Raw genomic sequence first — 22,093 nt, forward strand, 5'->3', positions numbered from 1 at the left:
TACTGGTTTAGGATATTTTTGTGGTATTGACCCCATTTAACATAAACTAACGGAGGGTAAATTTATCATAAGTGTATTAGTTTGAAGTTTTTTATGGTCAACAAATTAATTTGAGGTAAATTCATCACAAGTGTAACAGTTTGGAGTTTTTGGTAGTCAAAAAATTAGTTTGAAGTGAATTTATCTTAGATGTTCAAATTTGAGATTTGCCGATGTATTAATCCTATTTATATATTTTGGCCCACACTTTGATAGTGGACGAAAGATGAAACCTTTTGAACTTAGTCATGATAGCAAATCAGACACTGCTTCATACATGCTACCCACGAAGCTTACATCTCATGCAATCAAAACAATATCTTAACTCTCTGGAAAGGGTGGAGAACAAACAATATTTCCCAATTCTTTTCCTTTGCCCAATATTCCTTCCGAATGGGAAAGTCTCTCAGAACGGAGAAATTCAAAGAGTGCAGCTCAAGTCAGCTAGAAAAGAAAGGGTTGTGGAAGCTTTTGGCCCTTTTGTGTGAGTAATTTGGAAGACAAAGTGATGCAAAAGAGTGAGTCTCAAGCTAGGGAAGATTGGTGGTGTGCTTGCTCCATCATGTCTATTTTTCGGTTGAAGCCAATCCATGAACTGCTTCAGTTGTACGGTCACTTCATTTCAAAGCTTTGCTGCTTTTGGTGGAGCACCGAGAATACATCTTTCAACAACAAATCGACCGAGTCTAAGCATTGCTCACTAATTCTCATGGGGAAAATTGTCCAAAAGGTCATAATCTATTGCAGTTTGGCTAATTTGGTTATGGACATTTTAATTTTACAAATTGAGCTATAAACCTTTTCGCATTTTACCAATTGAGTTCGTTTGGCTAATTTTGGCTGAAAATCACTAACATGCATACCGGCTATGCCAGCGTTGACGTGGGAATTTTTTAATGTTATTTTAATAGTATTTTATAATTTTTCATTCATTATTTATTTCCTTTTTTTCTTTTTCTTATGGTTTCCTTCACTGTAATTTTTTTATATATATATATATATATATATATATATATATATATATATAGACGATCTTTTTTGTCAATAAAAGTGACTTAGTTCATAATTGTGAAGGTTTGTTTTTACTTATTACTATTAATAGTTATTTTCAATGTGAAGTGATGTAATCTCTAAGATAACCACAATATGATCACCAATGAGTGAGAAAGGAAGAAACACATCAGTAGAGAGATACATATAGACTTCCTTGCATTAGATGTCTATCTTTTTCTTTTTCTTTTTCTTCATGATTTTGTTGATAAATGTAAATTTCCAGTTTATCTAAGTGGAGGAGTTTTTATTTTTTATTTTTTATTTTTTATAAGAGTATATGTAACGCATATATACACATACCTATATTAACTTATATAAGATATTAGGTTTATGTATCGTAGGGAAAAAATGAAATTCGACAATATCAAAATTCATTTTTTCGTGTGTTCTCCAACCACGAGCCCATGATGCTTCTATTAGGATTCAACACACAAATCACGAACGAAGTAAAGCGTAAAAACGAGAAAAAGAAATCGAGACAGAAGGTTTTATCCTGGTTCATCTTTAAAACAGGATTACGTCTAGTAGAGGATTCCACTATAATTAGTACCTTACACCTGTCATTACGTCCTTTAATTACAAGATAAAAAGATAATATATAACGATAGCTATTCATAGACCATGTGCTTTCCTGTCGATGGAGAGTATGAATTACGCCTCAATAGTTTCTTGCTCGTGGAGTCCGGATGGGGCCACGAAACAAGTTCGTGAATCACAGGAAATGCAAAGAACCAGACCAAACCGTACAGATCACTGTGTTCGCTACCAATGTTGATTATTGTTATTAATTTTTTCTTTTAAATTCCTGCTTTTAATATCTTAATTTTTTTTCCAACTTTATGGGCTGCCCACAACTGGGTATTTACGTACATGGCCAGGTATTTTATCCCCATATTCTACTCTAGAAAAAGCAGAAGTCGTGCCTGAGCATGTGCTCCTCCTCAGTCCCTGCCAATCCAAGTTACTGTTCATGCAACCACCCACCCCCCACAGAAAACAAAGATCGATTCTTTCTTTCCCTGTTTCGGATCGTGGATCATGCAACCGAACCGATCGAAAATGCTCCCACCTCCTAATCACATGCCTCGCTGTGATTCTAATTCTTATTTATTTATTTATTTATTTATTTTTTGTTGTGAATGTGGAAATATATTAAGGAAAATGCTTTCATGAAAGTATTATCGGGGACGGTACAATCTCAACCGTTGATTCACACAAAATCACCGCATATTTTGCATAAAACACCGATTGATTGTGGGATCGTGTGGTTAGAAATAAATGACGATCTTGTCGACTGTCTCCGCTAGCAGCTCCTATTTTTTAATTAGAAAAATGGTTCTTACTTGAATTGAGTTTTGTTGTTTTTAGGATGATAATGAAGTTTTTCCGCTTTTTCCTCCTAAATGCCAATCGTTTTCCACCGCAGAAGGACAAGGGAGGAGCACCTTCCTCATGAACAGTTCCATTTTTGGTACCTTCCCATTGATGGATTTCATTAGCAGCCGACCCCATGTTGTGCCTCGACTCAGCTTTGAAGGTATGAACTGAGTTACGAAGCCCGAGTTTAAGCCAAGTAAATAGCTTTTTTTTTTTTTTTTTTGTATGGTAATGAAGTCTAAGTATTGATCAATGAGACCCCAAAGAAAAAAAATGTTTGATTGATGCCTTTCTCTATGTGATTGGGCACAAGGAAAATGTATGGATTGATTTATCGTGAATTAGGTTATTAAACTTGTATTTCTCATCTAAACTCGAAGACCGTCGCCACTTTTGTCACACATATGTATGATGAGCCTTCGCTATCTATATAAAGCATTTCTGGTGCCCGATTCCTATACCACGTGACCATATTCAAACAAATATGAGAAGTCGAGACGCTGTAAAGTGGACGATGCACATTTCACCGTTCTGAACGACCCACTTGGATATCCACTCATTTCTAAATCAGTCCATAAGAATAATTTAGCGTATTATACAATCAGGCTCGCGATTCACCCATCTAAGACGAAATCTCACGTCACCCGAAAGGAGAGAGAGAGAGAGAGAGAGAGAGAGAGAGTTACACATTTCGCTCCATCTCTTTTATGAGGAAAAATCTAATCACCCTTTAAGTTAGGAAGTTTCCTTTTGGAGATTTTGGTAAATCACTGAACACCCCCACCCAAATCCTAGAGATGTAAGAAAATTTTGCCAAACCCATGTGAGAACACTTTGGACCATACCGCGTGAAATGATCTTTGTGTCCCCATTGAGATGGACGCATGTAATTTTTTGCTATTTAAAGAACTTCCTTCACCCAATTTGAGTATCTAATGCTTTAGGGTTAAGAAAAGTGAAGTGGAGTTGACACATTCGTAGGACACCCACGTAAATCCTCCAATTAAAAACGTTGTCTTTCGTAGGTTAATATCCCTCTTTCCTTACTATGGAAACATGTCTCCCCTACTTTCAAATTAACACTTCACCCCCTTTTTCTCCTTGTAATGTCAAATTAGGTTTTCATATTTTTTTCTAGTTTTGCTAAAGTTATAGAAACAAATCTATTCCTTGATGGCATCCTAATAAGGCCGCGCATCTCCATTTTTTTTTTTTTTAATGAAGTTACCTGCATTTTCCCTCTTGAAAGTTCTTAATTCTACCCTATCATTTGGTTTTGCACCCCATTATGGAAAAAGTAATCTACTTTGCAATGTAAAATTCAGTATAAAACAATCGTATCGTAACCAAGGGCGGCCCACCCTAGGCCGTCACCGGTTCCGCCTTTGCTTGGGAAGAAAAATACAACCGCAAGCTGCCGGTCGGTTGCTACCTCAAGAGGTCGGTAGTCAAGCAGCCAGACTCCAATAGATACCATGATTTTCCTAACCCTTTTGCCGTAGCCTCTATATGATTGTTCACGACATCCCAATCACGGTTACGGAAAAGCAAAGATGGCATCGGCACATACATGATAGCAACTCTTTTCGCATTCTCCGATTTTTCCAAATTCTAAATAGCAATGCCGGCGGGATTCATCGGGTCGTCGGAACCGACAGCTTCTATCGTGTTATTACTTTTGGCATTTGATGGCACTAAACGCAGCGATAAATTGCTATCAAACATAATTCGCAGGTTTCACCTTAATTTAATCGAATAAAGTGTCGGGCTCGAAACGAATTTTCTTTTCCATTTTTTTGGGATTTGTATTTTTCCTACTTTTGCCATATATACTTAACGTAGATTTTCATTTTTTTTTTTTTTTTGTTTTTGGGTGGAGGGGGGAAGGAGGTTCATGTTGCGAAAAGACTGCCAGACTTGGCTGTAATTTTGACCGAGATGGATACGCGCTTTGCATGGTGGCGAAGCAACTGGCACTGACTTTTTGATTTCCAGAAGCTATTCATTTTGATTCTCTACCCCCCAAAATAAAGATTAAAAAAAAAAAGTTTCCATCTTTTTTTTTTTTTTTTTTCTTGTTCGCGAGAGAGATAAACTGTCGGAAACAACGGCGGTTAATCCTGACAAGCCCCGAGAATGTGAAATTTAGAAAGAGTCTCACTCTCTCTCTCTCTCTCTCTCTCTCCTCTCTGCATGTGCGTGTATATAAACCACAAGCTCTCACCCACGGCATGATCTCTCGCTGTTCTGTTTTCTTCTTGTTCTTGTTCTTGTTATTGTTCCCACAGTCTCTCCGAAGACCCCTCAAAAGAACTCAAAAGGTTTTTTTTCTTGAAGCGATTGAAGTTACTGATCCGTTTCAAGAACTGTGTTGGCGGAGGAAAACGTAAGCCAATTCCCGCACTCTGTTTTCTTTTTCGTTTCCTCTGTTTCTGGTTTCCTCTCTCTCTAGCTCTACCAAACCCATCAACGTACCTCTCTCTCTCTCTCTCTCTCTCTCTCTCTCTCTCTCTCTCTCTCGCTCGCTCGCTCGCTCGCTCCCTGTTCTTCCATTTCTGGTGGGTGACGAGAAGGGGGGTGGGGAAACCATCAGCTGGGAAACGAAATGCGGGACGAGAATTAAACCGAGGAGAGCGGTGGTGGGTGAAGGAGAGCAGAACCGTTAAAGAGTCCTTCGCGGTGCACAGGACATTTATTATCTCAAGCTCTCGCCTTTATTTTTTTTATGTTTATAATCCTTTCTGGGTAAGTTTACTGTGGGAACGTCGCTGTTCACACCAATATGGCTTTAAAGATTGTGGGGAGTCCTCGTTACTCTTTCCCAGAATTGAGCTCCAATGGCACCGCACATGATATGATATGGTGCAGTTAGCATTGTCCGTCGAAAGTAATTTTAGAAGGATATATTTCCATTCTTTCCGAGACATATTTATTTGAACAGTTTTCATTTTTAGAACGGTGGGATGATGTGGGGTCTTGGGTAATGAGGAGAGAGAGAGAGAGAGAGAGAGTAAAAAGACAGCTAGCAATGAAGCAAGATTGCTCACCTAACTTTAACCCCCACATTACCACCACTCTCTCTCCTTCCCTCCCTTCCTTTTTAGCCTCTGTTTCTCTCCTTTCAATCCCCTCTCTCTCTCTCTTCTCTCTCTCGTTCTTGGTTGGGCTCCCTCTCCTTCCCTGCTACGAGGTACTTCTACACTGACTACTACAGAGCTAATGGAGAAAACAGGGTTCTCAGCAATGCCCTGTTTCTTTTAGCTTACGTTTCGTTCTGGGTTTTGCTTGAATTGTGGAAAAACAAAAAGGTTGGGATTTTGGAAGTGGGTGGGTTTCATTGGGATTCGCGATGGCGATCTTCGAGAATTCCTAGACTTTCCTGTATGGAAACGTGATTGCTTCTTTCCTTAACCATTCATTCCACAGTTCGGGCTTTATCTATGGGGGCCAATTCAGTGTCGGCAGAGACTAAGGCTCTCAATTCTTGGTTGCCATCGCTCAAAACGAAAATAAGATCGAGGCTCTGTTTCGGAAGCTCAAAATGGACTTGAATTCCATCAACCCCATTTGCTCTTTTTCTCTCACATGTTGAATTGAGGTGTTCTTTTTCAGCTTTGACTGTCCAAACTATAATCGGAGTCGTCTTGGTTCTTTTGCAGGAGAGCCTCAAGTGGACATCCCAAGCTTCTGAAGATTCTTCGGCCTTCTCTAAGTAGGAAACTTACCTAAAGGTAAGCGATTTATCTCTCTCTGTGTCTAAAAACTTTTCGGATTCTTCGCCTTAACTCTGGCTCTGCTAACTGATGATGCAAGAATTACAAATGTTCCTCTGTAGCTCGTTGTGGTGAAAACCATGTAAGTCTCAAGAATTTCCCCCTCCCATCGTCTCACATTTCGTTGGGCTCCGAATTTCTCCAGGAAAATCCCCCGAATCGACAATGACCGGACCCAACTTCATCGACGAGATAGACTGCGGCAGCTTCTTCGACCACATCGACGACCTCCTCGACTTCCCCAACGAGGACATCGAGGCCGGGCTGCCCGTCGGGAAGCCCGACTCGCTCCCGAGCATCTGGTCTGCCCAGCCTGAGTCGCTCCCTGGCTCCGACTCGGTCTTCTCCGCCAACAGCAGCTCGAGCCTCTCCGCCGAGCTCTCCGTCCCGGTGAGCATCTCTAAATCTTACAAGGCTTTTTTGTCGTCGCGTCGCGTCGCGTCGCCTGGTGTCCGAACCAGTTTTCGCTCCGACATTTCCAACGCTAATCCCGGTTGTCGGTTTCGCGAAACTCCGGTGCAGTAGGCGGTTCACAATAATCAAAACGCGCTTGGGATTTTTTTAAGCTTTTTGAATTTTTGCATCGTTCTGCTTTTTCAACGCGAGGGGCAGGGGAGGGGCAGGGGAGGGGGCCTCCTTTTTTTATTTTATTTTATTTTGGACGTGGTAATGACGTCGTCACAAGAAGGTTCTCTAAAATTAATGTGGAAGAGGTGGTGGTGTTCCGCCCGAGCTGGCCGCAGAGTTCGATTTTGTGGGCGACAGCCGTGACATTTTTCGCTCCGCGATTTCGAAGCTTCCGGGTCGGGCCCGACCCGACCCGACGAGGACGAATCATTGCCCCGCATTGATTGTCGGCATGTGACTTTGCATGTGACCCGCTTCCCTCATTTCCACTTTGCCCTTTTCTGGAAATTTCTGTTCTTGCTCAAAAATCATGTGAAGGTCTGGTCTTTACTGTATCTAGACATCACTTTACGTGACGCCGAGGTCAACTTAGATACACATTCATAAGCCAAGACTGAACTTTGCTTTTGCCATCTTCTTGTGTGTTCATGTCGCTGGTTTTTCTAACTTTAATTTCTTCAAGCTGAAGGACCAAAAAGAATGGGTCTTTAGACAAGAAGGATCTAGGGTTTTTGCCCTAGAGATCTGTTCTAGCTTGTTGAGTTTCTGTGTGTGGCAATGAAACGATGATGTCGTTCGTTTTTCGAGTTTTTTCTTTTTTTGTTTCCATGGTTGTGTAGAGAAGAGTTGTTCATGTTTCGGGTTTTTTGTTTGCGCAGTACGAGGATATTGTCCAACTGGAATGGCTCTCGACCTTTGTGGAGGATTCCTTCTCGGGCGGGAGCCTCACGATGAGCAAAGACCAGATCTCCAACAGCAACAGCAGAAGCAGCAGCAACAAGGACTCGTCCCAGCAATTCCAGACCTCGAGCCCCGTCTCTGTCCTCGAGAGCAGCAGCTCCTGCTCGGCCGAGAACAAGCCCGAGCCGCCGCCGCGCAGCCCCGAGGCCGCCAACCCTGCCCGGTGCGGCAGGGCTCGCAGCAAGCGGCCCCGCCCAGCAACGTTCAATCCCCGCCCGGCTATCCAGCTCGCTCCCCAGCAGTCCTCCGACATTGCGGAGAACGAGCCCAGCGATGGGAACTGCGAAGAGTCTGTTTATCCGCTGGTCGTCAAGGTCCCGAAGAAGCAAGCCGACGGTGCCGAGCCCAAGAAGAAAAAGAAGATCAAGTTCACCATGCCTACGGCGCCACCTGCCGAGGCTGATCAAGGCCTGCCCTCGATGCAGCAGGCTGTTCGCAAGTGCCTGCACTGCGAGATAACCAAGACCCCACAGTGGAGGGCTGGCCCGCTGGGGCCGAAGACGCTCTGCAATGCGTGCGGCGTCCGGTACAAGTCGGGCAGGTTGTTCCCTGAGTACCGGCCCGCTGCGAGCCCAACTTTCATCCCGTCGCTGCACTCCAACTCTCACAAGAAGGTGCTCGAGATGCGGAACAAGCCCACCGACGAGGCCGACGCCACTGGGACCGCCTCGGCAGTGACCAACTCACTGGAGTTGATCCCAAACATGTCGCATCGGTTGGATTACATGTGAGGATAGGGGGCGGAGGAGGATTTGGAAAGGCTTTGCTTCTCGACGAGAACTCAGAACATCATCCATTTCCGATGTCGAGCCGTGCTTACTTGGTCAACCGTTGATCGGAATTCTTTGCTTCATCGGAATTTTTCTTTTTTCCTGTACAGGGGACGGACCGGGGAGTAATAGAGCGATAGATGATCGATATCGTTAGTCATTAGAGAACTATAATGAGAGATTTGAAGGAAAGGTTAGAACTTGGGAGCAAATCAAGTTTAAGGTTAGACCTTTAATCTAGTCATTTTACTATTGGTAGGTCTTTAAGGATAATTAGAGTAATTTTCTGTTGGAAGAATCATGTGTTGTTCTGACGTTTCTCTTTTTTTTTTTTTTCTGGGTCATTCTGTTCTTGATTTTCCTGATCTTGGGGAACTCTTTTTTGCAGTTCATTTTGTAGTGCAAGATTTGTAAGACCAGAAGTGAAATTTTGAGTCTTAAGCTCTCAACTGTCTCTTTTATCTGTGCTTTCTCTTGGGGCCTGTTGGCTAATAATTCTGTCCTTGGAAATAATTTCTCGGCATAAACGTTTTTTTCTCTTTCTAATTGCGTTCTCGGGAAACAGAAAAGTGGATTTTTCTTTACTTCTTGCTTCCATTCCAAATTTGTTTCTTAACCACCGATCTGTTCTCGAAAGTAGAAAAATTAACTGACGTGAAATAGATTTTTCTTCTTTTTTTGTTCTCGAGAACAAAAGGATAGAAATTAGAAAAACAGAAGCGCTACCAAACATGCCACGTTTAGAAAAGAGATGCTGCTGATTCTCTTTCGACATTCAAACAATCTCAAAGATTGGCATGGAGGAGCCCAGATTCGACAGCAAATAGCAACAAAAGTCGTTGAAGTAGTGCATGTGGGGACTAGGGGTGTCATATGCCCTGCTTGGAATAAAAAATCTTGGGAGTGATCATGTGCTTGATACATGGAGATTTTGAAGACTTTGCAGTGAGAGAAATCAAAGGTCCAAATTGTGTTCCGATGAGGATTAAACAATTTGAGGGTGTGTGTTGTCGTCACGCGATAGGCTGTCAAGACGATATCCGAGTTAATTCTCACGTCCCTATCTCTATAGCCAAACGCGGTCTTGAGATTAGCCGATACTCGCATTAGATAGATGTTTTGATCCCAACTGACTGTTAATAGGTTACCTGGTAAAAAAAAACATAAACAAAATAGTCTCATGTCCCATCTCTTTGTAGCGTTTTCAAAAACGATTTCATGGCCTTGATTAGGTAAATATATTGCTCACGATACATGTGGGGGTGAAACTTAGGAAAGCATAAAGATGGCATGATTAGGAGTTAAAACAAAGAATTCCAGCAATCCTAAAGCCATCATTGCCATAGAAATTAAGGGTAAAAGCAATCATTTGATTGTTGGGAAGAAGAGAGGCATCCCGGCTATTGTGCAGGTTAAAGAAAATAAAGTTCAACCATGCTTCACGGTGACAGTTTCTGAGGGCTTCAAATGGAAGGCATGGTGGTGCCAAAGTTGGTCTCTTGAATTCTTCCAAAGCATGTCCCTTTCCTCTGTGAACTGCCTTTGGAATTGAACAAGTACTTGCTTGGAGGTTGACCGAATAAATTATGGACTATTGATCATGTAACAGTCTTTGGGTGACCGTAAGACTAATTGTCTATATTGGGCTATATATACATAACAATTAATTAAAAATTATTGTGGGATCCAATCTTTTAAGAATTTGTGGTTTACAACATAATGTTATTCTCTCAGTAATCCAAACTCTGTTCACGCTAGCAAAACCCTAAATTATGCAACAGGCCATGCCAAGAAATACGACTCTAGTTCCTCGACAGCCAATTGGGATATCACAAAGATCTCGACCATGTTGCAGAGGACTAGAAAAACCAGATTTTTCTGCGGGTTTGAATTCGTTCTTTATTGACAAAAATTAGTGGCACAATCCTTGCTGTAATTGAAGGGCACTGAAACAGATTGGTGGGCGTGAGGGAAGGAAAGATCTGTGGTTGAGGGATCCAAGTCCATTCCTGAGTTGGAAATTCAATAATTAGGCAACAAGTCCAAGTCTGACCAGATGCAACGAGAGCTCAATGCAGCAACTTGCCAACTAAAAGTGATGGTGCTCTCCTGTCTTTGAGGACTCATCATCGACCGGTCATCATGGTGGTTTTAAGGATTGATTAAGACATCCTATCACCCCAGCCTGAAAATTCTCGCCACGACAGAGTTTTAAGTTACGTTTGATCGTGATATGCAGTTGATGGAGATTTTGATGACTCGAGAAAGATTGGACACTGCTGATTTTTATTTTATTTTGTTTTATTTTATTTTTCTATCATGACAACGTGCCACCCGCAATGTATGGGTAATTAAGGAATGGCTTGCGGTCTCTCTTTCCGGATTAAAAGTGGGATTACGGACAGATAGGGATGGTGAAATGTCCGCATCGAGCGGAGGTCCGCCGCTCGTCGGAATGGCTGCACCCGGCTCATCCCGAGCCGTGAAGCTGGGATGGATGCGGGTTTCTCACCTCGCCCAGAGCATGGGCGGGGATCCCGGGGCCCCGTTGTTTGTTTCTCTATCTCTAAACAACTCATAATAATGAAGTGAGGCTGTTTTTTTAAAAGGGGATTTAAAAAAAAGGGGTTTTTTTTAAAGAATTTTTAAAAAAAAATTTTTTAAAAAAAAAACCCAACAAAAACAAAAATAAAAAAAAATTCCCCCGGCCGTTTTTTTTTATTAAGGGGGGGGGAGGGGGGATATTTTTTTTAAAAATTTATATTTAAATAAAATAAAAAAAAAAACAAAAAACCAATCTCCATCGTTCGATGAACTAAGGGCTGTCTCTCTAACTTTTGGAAGGTTTCTTCGGTTCGCTGCAGAGAACGCCGTCCAGAACGAGCAGAGTTTCAGAACTGCACCACCCTGTGTACCTGATGCTCATGTTGCTGCCATGAATCTTAAGGCGCGTTTGTTTGGAGAAAAACTTTGTGATAAATTTAGAAAAATATATTCCTCTTTTCAGATTATAGAGAATTCATTTTCCTAACTCTAAGCATGCAAAAAAATTTTACGTGAAATAATTTTTCGTTGGCTAGTCAATTTAAGCAAATCAAACGCATGAAAGTTTAAATAACTAATCCGTGAAAAATTCTTTCGCTCAAGCCAACACACCCTTAAAGGTGCTTCGGTAGATCTTCTTTAGGGGAAGTCGTCTCTTTGGGTTGTCCCTGAAGTAAGTGACATCCTTGAATTTTGTTAATAATCATGCATTGAGTACTACACCTTGGCTTAAACTTGGTTTCCCTTGCATTTTGGGAGCGCATAGCAAAAGTCTAATACCTTCACCCGAGGAGATCGCTAAGAGCCAGCTCAAGTCCGAGCCCGTCTATATATCCAGTTGAACCCACCTTCACTCAAAAGTTTAAGTCAATGAGACCAACCTTCACTTAAAAAGTTAAGTTAATGGGTTATGAGTCAACTTGAATATGTTAACAACTCTTCTATAATACAATTTACACGTGCATCTTAATAATATCCCCTTCACGTGTGAGCTCGGTGTTAGGTTTGGCTACCGCTTAACTTAGGTATCAACGCCCATCGCCTATCGGGCCCGCATTGCTACGCCACAACGCCCAAGGCTTGGAAACGGCATCGATTGCCAAATTCCTTCCTTGAAATATTCATCAAATACCGATACATATTGAGAGTGGACCACCAATTAACTATCGGTTTTTGATACCATTTGTTAACACCGATATATATTGGGAGTGAGCCACCATTCAACCATCGACTCGACTTTGATACCATTTGGCTCATGCTTAACCTAGGTAACCTTCTACATCAATATATCTCAACTTGAATCTCCATCAACGCCTATCGCCTATTTGGTTCACGTTGCTACATCACAACGCCCACCGGCCCGAAAACCACTTTGATCACCGGATTTCTTGCTTGAAATATTCACCAAATACCGATATATATTGGAAGTGAGCCACCAATCAACCATCAGCATATTGGGAGTGGGCCACTAATCAATCATCGGGTTTGATCATATTGGAAATGAGTCACCAATCAACTATCGGCTGTGATACCATTTATTGGGAGAGCGCAATCGAAACCCGATACCTTTACCCGGAGAGATTACCAAGAGGGAGCCCAAGTCCGAGCCCATCAATATATCCAGTTAGAACCATCTTCATTCAAAAGCTTTTAAACCAATGAATTATGGACCAACTTAAATATATTAACATCTCAACGCCTCATCAATTCTTCAATGTGAGACTTCTTTTACAGTATCTTAACAATATATTAGAAGAAAAAAAGGTGAAGTTATGGTCATTACCTTCCATTTATTTACTGGACTACAATTGTACATATGTCACTGTAAACGCTATTCTGCAGCTGGGGGACGGTGATTCTTCTTTTCAAATGAAGTTGTGTAGCTCCCTCGAAGAATCTTAGCTTCAATTTGGGGCATCTGCAATTGGAGGCTTCTTCAAATGGGGTCAAATCTCAAAATTTCGAACATAACTGCCCCAGCTCCAACTGCCGAAATAAGCACACGAGTCGCACATGCAAGCCAGCCAACAAAAATTTGCCTGGTCGATGAGCTCACGTCCTTATCTGAACCTTGTTTGAGATAAAATTCACTATGCAATGCGACCTCCTTAAAAAAAATGACCACAAAAAAAAAATGACCACACTTCAAGCCCCTATTTGAAGTTTTCCCTTTTATTGAATATTTTTCTATGTCTATCCGGGTTCATATCCCGTCCAGGGACTAGTATCCAAAGATTTTCTTAGTGGGATCAATGAAAGAGAACCTTCTAATTTATGCGAAACAAATATTAAGTACCCCAAGCAAAATACCAAATGGTCGAACAAGACATTTTTGTTGTAGGTCGAAAGGAATTCTCTCACACGGAAAATGGAAGACCGATTCCACATGGTTGATCGATGGAGTAACCAGGCCAGCGTAACTTGCAACAGAGCCTGTGCATTTCCTCATCTGTATCATCCAATGTTCAAGCAACACGGCGAAGCAGAATGGTGCGATTTGAAATGAGGAGCAATCAAGGGAATACGGGCTGGTCAGTCGTGTTAATGATGCCGAACTGCAGGACATTTGTCCAGGAAAATCTCGGCCCGAGAGAGATTTAGGTCAGATCATCAGAACGTGCAACATGAGTCTTCATCATTACAAACATTAGATGCGTGGTATATACCTTTTGGGAAACATCACAACAATTAAGCACAGAAATTGCGCATTCCATGCAAAGAACAGTGATCAGCTGATGCACGCTATCGAAATGCATTGAACATTATAAAAACAAGAAAAATCTTAAAAAGCTCTAACAAAGTTGCATCACTCCTCCAAGAAAAATAACATACCTCTGACAAATCTGTTGAAAAACGTTTCTTATTTATCAGAACATCTCCGTAGCATAACACATAGAACATAAGTAAATACTAATGTAACATGGCCATCTGACTAGTACTTGGAGTACCTGTAACCAAAACCCTCAGAAAAATGAACCATCCTCAGAATCAGAGACAACGCACTAATTTGACTAACTGTACAGAAGTGGATGCCAAAGCCGACTTAAACTGCCAGTATGATGTGCTGAAAGATACTTGTACCAACGCGCTCCGCACCATCATCTCATGATACTTGAACAAACTTGTCTAATGCGGATGTATCCAAAGCCGCAAACTCCTTAACAACCGCAACCACAGCGAGTCCCAGTTTTACGGCATCATTGTGAGTTGGTGCCTAAAGCAGGTAAATTTTGAACTGAATTCTTAATCCAATAAAATCAATTTTATGGCAACTTGTGCAAGAGATTCTTTCACCTCAATGTTAAGAGGAAGAACAGGATCATGGAGCGAGAGCCTAAGAAGGAACCATCCTCCGAACCCAGACACCCGGAACCTGTTTAAGCGGCAATGAGATAAGAGATCAGCATCACGTGCAAACTTGAAAGCTCACCCAGGCCCTTGCACTATCCAAAAAGAAGAGAGGAGCTCAACAGATAGCATGATGGACAAAAATTTTCTTCAAAGTAAAATACTCCTGAAGTCACTAGTTAAGATTATTTCGGTGAGTAAACACAGCAATTTGCTTGGCTCATTGTCCACCCATAATTGTGACTCCACTTGTAGATACAAATCAAGAACCAATGTGGATTCCATTTCAACGCTTAACTCTCCTTTTTGCTCCCATCCCCAGCAGCAGTCGGAAAGTATGTACTTTAATACAAAATTAGAGCCTTAACCTATCTCCTCAGCATAGGAATACAATAATACATACTCACAAATAGCTGCTGAAATTATGAGGTCCAATCTAGAAAGAATAACTTCATCGATTCAAAATTTACCCCTTCATAATTTACTGGAGCTTTCCGAAGCTTTGGGTCTAAATCAATAGAGTTCTCCAAGTGCTTCAACACTGCCTCTCCATAGTCTCGGAAAGATCTGTAACCTCTATGCTTTCAGGATCTTAGAGAAGGAAAAAGAAAAGGACATTGTGAGAAACCAAGAAGCCACATACCCTCCCTTTAAGTCTGAATGACTCTGGTTGATCTTCAACCTCAATTCTACAGCAACGGCTGCTTCTTCTAGACCCTCTACCAGATCTGTCAAGACTCTGCTGCCGCCACCTGCTCCTGAAGCTCGAGCTGAAGCAAGTTTGTTGAGAACTTTGACCTATAACAAGTTTTTAGTTTTGGGACTGTTAAATACTAAACATCAACATCTTGTAACTCAGAGCTTTCTGATCATACGTTGCAGTTGCAATAAAGAGTTCATGGTTTTTAACAATACAAAATGCTTAATATCTGCAGCACCGCTTTGAATAGGAAAGCATACCATGAGGTACGCCCCATCATCGAGCCAATGATTCTCCTTGAGAGCTCCATGACCACTGGTCTCGATAGCCAGATGAGACTCCTCACCAGTAGAGTTCTGTAAGGATTTTCATATGTGACATGTAAAGCAAACTCGAAGAGATGTTAAGCTAAAAGTCACTACTTGTCCAGAGGGATCATCATAATCACTAAACTGTGATGTTCACCACACAAAAGATTCAGTGAGAGATGCGCAAGTAAACAGAGCAATGCACATTCTATTTTTCATCTCTCTCTCTCTCTTTTTGGGCTCTAGCCCACCTATATTCTTATGTCCGCCTCTTTCTTTTCTGTTGAAACATTCTCGCGATACACAGCTGCATTTTCTTCAATAAAGGAAGTGAAAAATTATCTCACCAGGCGTATAGCTTCATCAATGACATTTTTGTAGCCTCTTTTGAACCTACGGTGCTTTCCCCCTGTGTCAGGCCAGATGCAGATGTTAATTCAGAGGTGGATCCATGAGCGAACAAGACAGATTGAATTCTGCCATACCAAGTTTCTTCTCGATGAAAGTTGACAATCCATCAGAAGTAACACTGTCTGTCACTATTGTAGTTCCCGGATGCTAAGGGGAGAGGACAACCAGAAATCACTATTCTATTTTCCAGATGAAAACTTGTGAAAGATTGACATTCTTTTAGTATCTTTGCAGGTAAAACTTACTTCTTCAAGAACAATGGCAGACATTAATGCAATCAGACGATTCCGGTTGAACTCCCGACCAGCGGAATCCACGGCAGCAGATCTGACATACTTTCTCTTAATACACCTGTGTCATGTAATCCAAGGATGAAAGGATCACAAAAACATTTACCTGTCTACGTCTGTGTCAAAAATTATCCCCAAATCAGCCTCGTTATCCAGGACAGCCTGAGTAATAGCTTTCATGGCTACCTTATCCTCTGGATTTGGAATATGGTTCGGAAACAAACCTGCTCTCAGAATATAACTTACATCAAGAAGAGATAGTTGAGATTAAAAGGAACAATCAAGATCAGATTGCAGATTCAAACTTGAAGAAACAAAACATGTAAGTGCTTACCATCTGGCTCCAAAAACTGACTACCAGAAGTAATTGCCCCAAGAGGTTCAAGCACCTTTGCCTGATAAAGTGTAGAAATAGAAACTCTACATGTTAATATAAGGAAACCGCGTGCTGCAGAAGGCGTGAAATGGTAGATACCTTGATAAGTACACAGAACATGCTTGAAATAAAATATAATTCCTCTTACCAGAACTTGATTAATTCTCTAGAAGAGAGACATGACCATTGTCATGAAACTCTAACTTTATTGCTACTTAGCATTCATGATATATTGTGAAGTAGAAAATTCATGCAACATTGTGTGGTAGAGAAGGCGCTGCTTCTTGGTTCTCATGGTAAATGGACAAAGTGAAAGGCAGCAATTAAAAATAACTTACAGCAAAGAAACCTCCTGCACCATTTCCAGCATCAACCACAATATGAAACCCCTCCAATGGCTTCTCTAGAGTTAAAAAAAAAAAAATTGATAAACAATCAGAGAATAGGATAATGTTTCGTTCCTATTACACATGCAGAGGAGGACTTTACTAGCTAACAAGTACAAGTGGGAACCACATGAAGCAACAGAAGGAAAGATATGCATAACACACATTGGTCCCTTTTGCACTATGCATGTTGAAATATATTCTCATGCTTCAAAAGTTAACTGGAAAATGTACTAGATTAAATACCTATATTTCCTGCAGCTCTGCGCACTGCCTTAACAAGGTTAGATGTATAAACAGTCATGTAGTCAACTCTTTTGACTGATGCAGAAGCTTTATTTCTTGCATAAGCTTCAACACTACTGTTCTTAAATATATCTGCAGCGAGCTCTAAGATGTCTTTAATGTCAGCTTTCCCAAGCCCTCCAGCACTTGTAAAGAATTTGAACCCGTTGCGATTGTAAGGAAGATGACTAGCTGTTTGCAGGAAAAAAGACAGAAACCAAAGTTCAATTAAGTAGAAAAATTCTGAGATTTACTACTCAGACACCAAGCATGAAGCCAGCGACCAGTTTCAACTTCAAATTGATCATTCACGGAGTTGGTATCCAATTGTCGTTAGCATTTAAGACTACTCAAAACTCGGGTACTGTCAAGAAGTCATTTGTTGATATCACCATTACAGACATAAAAAAGAGAAGTACCCCGAAAAAGAGACTGAGAAAATCATAAGTTACCTGTAATCATGATGGATCCATCAACTGGACATAGAAACACATCATCTTCAGTGAGCGTGCTGTTAAACATTGCTGGTGTAGATGCTAGCCTACATGAAGCCAAAAACAAACCACTTAGATGTTCACCTATATAATGACCAAAAAATGGAGCATTTTCCGAGGTAGACGGGTATCATTGATATCGAACCTACGTAGTGACCAACATATCAAGATACATACTCCTGTGAACTTCATTAAAGTTTCAAATAGTTATATTTGCTTTCAATGTATGCTACATTAGACCAACCCCCCTCCCTACCTTTTCCTTCTCGACGGAAAATTTCCTATCTCCCTATACCCATCATACGTAAAAGTCCATTGCCTCCTCTAGAATTATTATACCTTAAGTAAATTTAACATATGGGAAGCTCCACTTTTAGACCTCAACTAACAGTACACGATATACTAGAAGAATAAATTAAAAAATGTACTCAAGTCTATCTATTCCACATATTGATCAATTAGTCACTAATTTGTCTGGACTATTTGTAAAAATTTTACCTGAACATATATATTAAGAGAGTGAAAGAGCACAATTCATGCATATTGAAAACAAGGTACCAAACATGTTCTGAAAATTTTACAAATTGGAAAAGAGAACAAATTGTGAAAATTCTAATGAACATGAAAAAATGAAAATGTTCTGTGAACCAATATGCACCCAAATCTTTTGGTTCCTATATGTATTTAACAGCAAAAGCTTCTCCAAAACTGTTCATGTAGCAACAAAACAATTATGTGACCTGTGCAGTTTTAAGATAAAGAATTAAAGTAAAACTTGCTCTTCAAGCGACAACTCTAAAGACACGTGAATAGTACATAAATATCATCAAACAAATGCATCACATCACATGCTGATCAAACTTCACTAAAAGCTGAATCCCACAAAAGTGACAGTGCAGAGAAAGGGGCAAAAGACAGTCCACTAAAGCATTGAGGAACTTGGTTAAAAAAAAAAAAGCATTGAGGAACAGCAAGTCTAATTGGTTTCCAGTTTAGAACATCTAAGCTCCGCTTTAAACAAAGTTTGCATAACTAGATTATGAAGCACCAAAATAAATGCCTAGATTAGAGTTATTTTTGTGGCACTTACCAAACCATCCATGCTGAACTTACCGGATCCAAATAGCACTAAAGCAGAGATCATGCAATGCAAAGTGCTTACCAACAAGAAACTCAAAAGCAAATTGCAAGCATGAAATGGCTGAAATCTAAAATGAATTATCACCCACCCATACTGAATGACATCCACTCCCACACTGGAAATTCCTCGAGAAACTGCATCCTGAAATGTGATCAGTAAAATCCTCTGTTACCATACTAATTTTCACATTAGAAGTGCTATTGGTTTATTGCATCTTCTATTGCAGGAATTGTGTTAAAAATTCATGTAAATGTCTTTATACAAAACACTAACAACACTATAAATAATATACGAATGTGTATCTTTTGCAGAATAACTAGCAAATGAAGCAAGTATGAAAACTAAGTTCTAATTCTCAAGAAATTGGATATGCATGTATAACTTAAAAAATAAAAATAAATAAAAATAAAAAATAAAAACCATCAAATCCAAACCAAGCAACTAATAACACCATCAACCACTGGCATCAGGTTGGCTATTTTCTCATAATTTTTTTGATAACCAAGGTGATAGAACCATCTTATTATCAACATTTGTTAAATTGGGCCAACAAAATCATCATGCTCTTTCTTGCCTCATAATGAATAAGCCAAAATTCAATGAAGAACTTACAAAGGACCTAGCAACAGCATGTATCAATAAAGTCTCATACTTACTGGTTAACCGTTTTCCATTTAGCAGCCAGATGTAAAGTCTAAATTAAGAAAGCACGAATAGCATGAGCAAAATATTACCTGCAAAGTCTGTGCAGAGATTCGTGAATCATGGCCAATGGAAATACTCAAATGTCTTGATGCCTCCTCTTTCTTCTTATCCTTCAGCCATGCAGCAAAAGCAGCTGCAATTGCCTCGGTGACTGGTTCAGTCAGATTAACAGGCTCTCCTTCCACACCAGCAACAGCCACGCCTCGAATATCACTGAAAAAAGAAGAAGAAAATAACCCTTACAACATGATTCCAGATAAATAAAAACTGTAATGCTTTAAATAGGGAAGAAAGTAGAAAGGAAGACTACAGTAACACTGCATAACCACTCCATTTAACTTACTAGAAGGATATTATAAATAGTTCTGGCAAAACATACCTGCCATTTTGAAGCTTCAAAAAATCAGCTTTCTCTAAAGTTGGTACTGCAGCAGATGGAGCAGCTGCAAAATACGTTCAGACACAATAATTTGGCTGATTAGTTCCTAACGCATTCATGTGAACATTGGCAATCACAATGCATAATATCCATCTTCTTGCATTAATCTGTAAATTGTAATCTACTCAGCAGAGAAATCAAGTCCTGCTAGCACACAAAGATAAAGGAAAATATAAGACATGGCAATGAAGATCAAGAATTCTTTCTAAGATTGTCCTAGATGCTAAGGCACTTACAACCTGGATATTGAGAGTCTAGAACAGACCGTTGCAGAGTACAAGTCCTCGGTTTACAGAAGTTCTCTGATATTTTGATACGTTGACCAATTGCATGGAAGTGGTGCCATCCCATGCAAACTTCCCTCCTTGAAAGGGAAGCATGCTGCTCATATAAGGTGAAGAACAGCCCATTCGGTATTGATTCACAAAATGGCTATTCTTTTGGTATTGCTTTGCTATAAATATATTTTGCATAATCATCCCTGATGCTGCTGCATAAGAATTTGCAATTGTATCAGATCATTACTCTAATATCGTGGCGGCACCATTTAGTAATTAAGGTCATCACATTTGCTATGGCTATAGCTAATACACTTTTACATTTTAATTTAGATTAACCTGAATAAATGAAGGAGGACTAGTCACTAGAACTACTTATCATCGTCACTCGACAATGAATATGACGGACAGCAGGATGTCTCATTCATGAGTCATGAGCATTGGCTAGATTCTTCATGACAAAGAATACTGCACTTGGAGCGTACTACAAACTTTCTATCATGACATAACTCAACATAACTTCATAGGTTACGGAACCATTATTCAGCTTACTCATTTACTTCTAACTCAGTTACCTTATCTTTAATTTGACTCCCTCAGACTAGAACACCTCCAAGTCTTTTATATATAAATGTCCCGTTCCAATCACTTTGTTATAGTCACAAATTCACTTCCTTTCTTGTTTCTTTTTCATTCCGGGAGCCCATTTATTCTGAACTTGTGTACAGGCCAGACAACGGTAATGCATGTCAAACTAAATGCACTATAAAGCTAAAGTAGTATAAACGAAGACTACGTGGCCTATAACTCATTAACCTTTACAAGACTAGCCCTCTGTGCCTTAACAACCAGGAAATACAGAGCTTGGGGTGAGAATACAATTCAACAGGCTCAAAAATCAAAAGACGCAATATGGCAAGAACTAATTACTCTACATCGGCTATTACAAGCATGTGCAGGCACAGGTCAACTTATCAGAATAGATTATCCTCCGTCATCACTTTTTACAGAAGAAAGATTGCCAAAAACGCGAGAAAAGACAAGCCCTGAGATTATGAAGTTCGCCCTTCCATTCATATGTGAATGAGAAGAACGCATAAAACGCATGCCTTTTCCCCCCAGAAGAGATAATGTTCCCAAGGCCTTCACAACATTAAGCGACAATTAATCTCTAAGGTGAACCCCACAGACATTCCCTGACTCCTATGCGGCAAGCAGCAGCAACCAGCTTCTTCTAGACAGGTCAAAAATCTTAAAACAAATACGATTTGCAGCTGGCAAGTTCAGATTAAGGGTAATCGCATTAGTTCATGATCCGTTCCAACGACGACCAAAAAAAAAAAAACCTCGACCACGACAGCAGTCGGCGCGGTACCAGTGCGAGCTACGTCGAAGCTCGCTTAATCAAAACAGACGCACACAAATCTCATCTCGGCACTCGTAACAGAAGCAACGAAGATCGGAATACACGAAGCCAGTCGAGGCCGCCGAAACGAGCTGAATTCAGAGGAGAAGAGCGGGAGAAATGGAGGAACTTCACCTGCCATTTTCGCGTCGCGAGGAACTGGGGACGCGATTCAGTCGATCGAGAGAGAGAGAAAGAGACGGTGGAATGTCGTAGAAAAGCAGGTGAGGAGGAGGCTGGTGATGTGAAGCCAAGCGAAGGTTTGATGCCCCCACTCGTCAACGGCCTTGTTCCGTCGGTTTAATTGAGGGGCTATTTTGTCTTTACGTCCCAAAAATAGCACTGCCGACTTTATAAGGTGCTCCCCCGCCAATAAATCAAATTGACCATTTAAGCAAATTAATCATATGTTAAAGATACCGATATTTTTCCGACCAAAAAAAATACCAATATTTATCGCACAAAATAAATCATTTGATTTGCCCTTGTCCTTTTTTTTTTTATAAAGGAAGAGATAACTATTCTTATTTCTCAAACCCTCTGCAAACGTTGGGATTAAGTACATTGCAATGATCTATAATTTCATAGCAGCCCATCGAAAAG

The 22,093-nt window shown here is 40.5% G+C and overlaps 2 protein-coding genes across 7 annotated transcripts; one reads left to right on the forward strand and one right to left on the reverse strand.

Annotated features, from left to right (window-relative positions):
• The first annotated feature begins 5,310 nt into the window (after positions 1-5,310).
• On the forward strand, positions 5,311-8,462 carry LOC115754094 (GATA transcription factor 8). The gene is made up of 3 exons (XM_030693019.2): positions 5,311-6,200; positions 6,388-6,632; positions 7,529-8,462. The coding sequence occupies exons 2-3, from the start codon at positions 6,408-6,410 to the stop codon at positions 8,339-8,341; spliced, it is 1,038 nt and encodes a 345-aa protein (XP_030548879.1). The 5' UTR covers positions 5,311-6,200; positions 6,388-6,407; the 3' UTR covers positions 8,342-8,462.
• A 5,245-nt stretch (positions 8,463-13,707) lies between these two features.
• On the reverse strand, positions 13,708-21,761 carry LOC115754114 (phosphoglucomutase). 6 transcript variants are annotated; one of them, XM_048284696.1, is made up of 18 exons: positions 21,626-21,761; positions 20,073-20,297; positions 19,748-19,796; positions 19,398-19,581; positions 18,752-18,804; positions 17,481-17,569; positions 16,990-17,220; positions 16,696-16,760; positions 16,316-16,376; positions 16,088-16,205; positions 15,937-16,018; positions 15,766-15,838; positions 15,628-15,689; positions 15,233-15,328; positions 14,916-15,070; positions 14,740-14,839; positions 14,219-14,293; positions 13,708-14,138 (listed from the first exon to the last, which is right to left on the reverse strand). In XM_048284696.1, the coding sequence occupies exons 1-18, from the start codon at positions 21,630-21,632 to the stop codon at positions 14,028-14,030; spliced, it is 1,836 nt and encodes a 611-aa protein (XP_048140653.1). In that variant the 5' UTR covers positions 21,633-21,761; the 3' UTR covers positions 13,708-14,027. The 6 variants fall into 6 exon arrangements, with proteins under 6 accessions (XP_048140653.1, XP_048140651.1, XP_048140652.1 ...); XM_048284694.1 differs by having other exon boundaries at positions 14,219-14,295; positions 14,742-14,839; positions 19,748-19,811; XM_048284695.1 differs by having other exon boundaries at positions 19,748-19,811; positions 20,073-20,294; positions 21,626-21,758.
• Between the last annotated feature and the right edge of the window lie 332 nt (positions 21,762-22,093).

This window comes from Rhodamnia argentea, chromosome 8, assembly GCF_020921035.1.
Source record: "Rhodamnia argentea isolate NSW1041297 chromosome 8, ASM2092103v1, whole genome shotgun sequence".
Classification (NCBI taxonomy): domain Eukaryota; kingdom Viridiplantae; phylum Streptophyta; class Magnoliopsida; order Myrtales; family Myrtaceae; genus Rhodamnia; species Rhodamnia argentea.

Excerpts from the sequence above, each read along its gene's own strand:
- LOC115754114 (XM_048284694.1), bottom strand. Across the intron at positions 16,206-16,315 it reads TCAGTTTTTGGAGCCAGATG|GTTTGTTTCCGAACCATATT; the intron begins GTAAGCACTTAC and ends TTCTGAGAGCAG. Across the intron at positions 15,839-15,936 it reads CTGCCATTGTTCTTGAAGAA|CATCCGGGAACTACAATAGT; the intron begins GTAAGTTTTACC and ends CTCTCCCCTTAG.
- LOC115754094 (XM_030693019.2), top strand. The coding sequence starts at position 6,408 with ATGACCGGACCCAACTTCATCGACGAGATAGACTGCGGCAGCTTCTTC. Across the intron at positions 6,633-7,528 it reads CCGCCGAGCTCTCCGTCCCG|TACGAGGATATTGTCCAACT; the intron begins GTGAGCATCTCT and ends TTGTTTGCGCAG.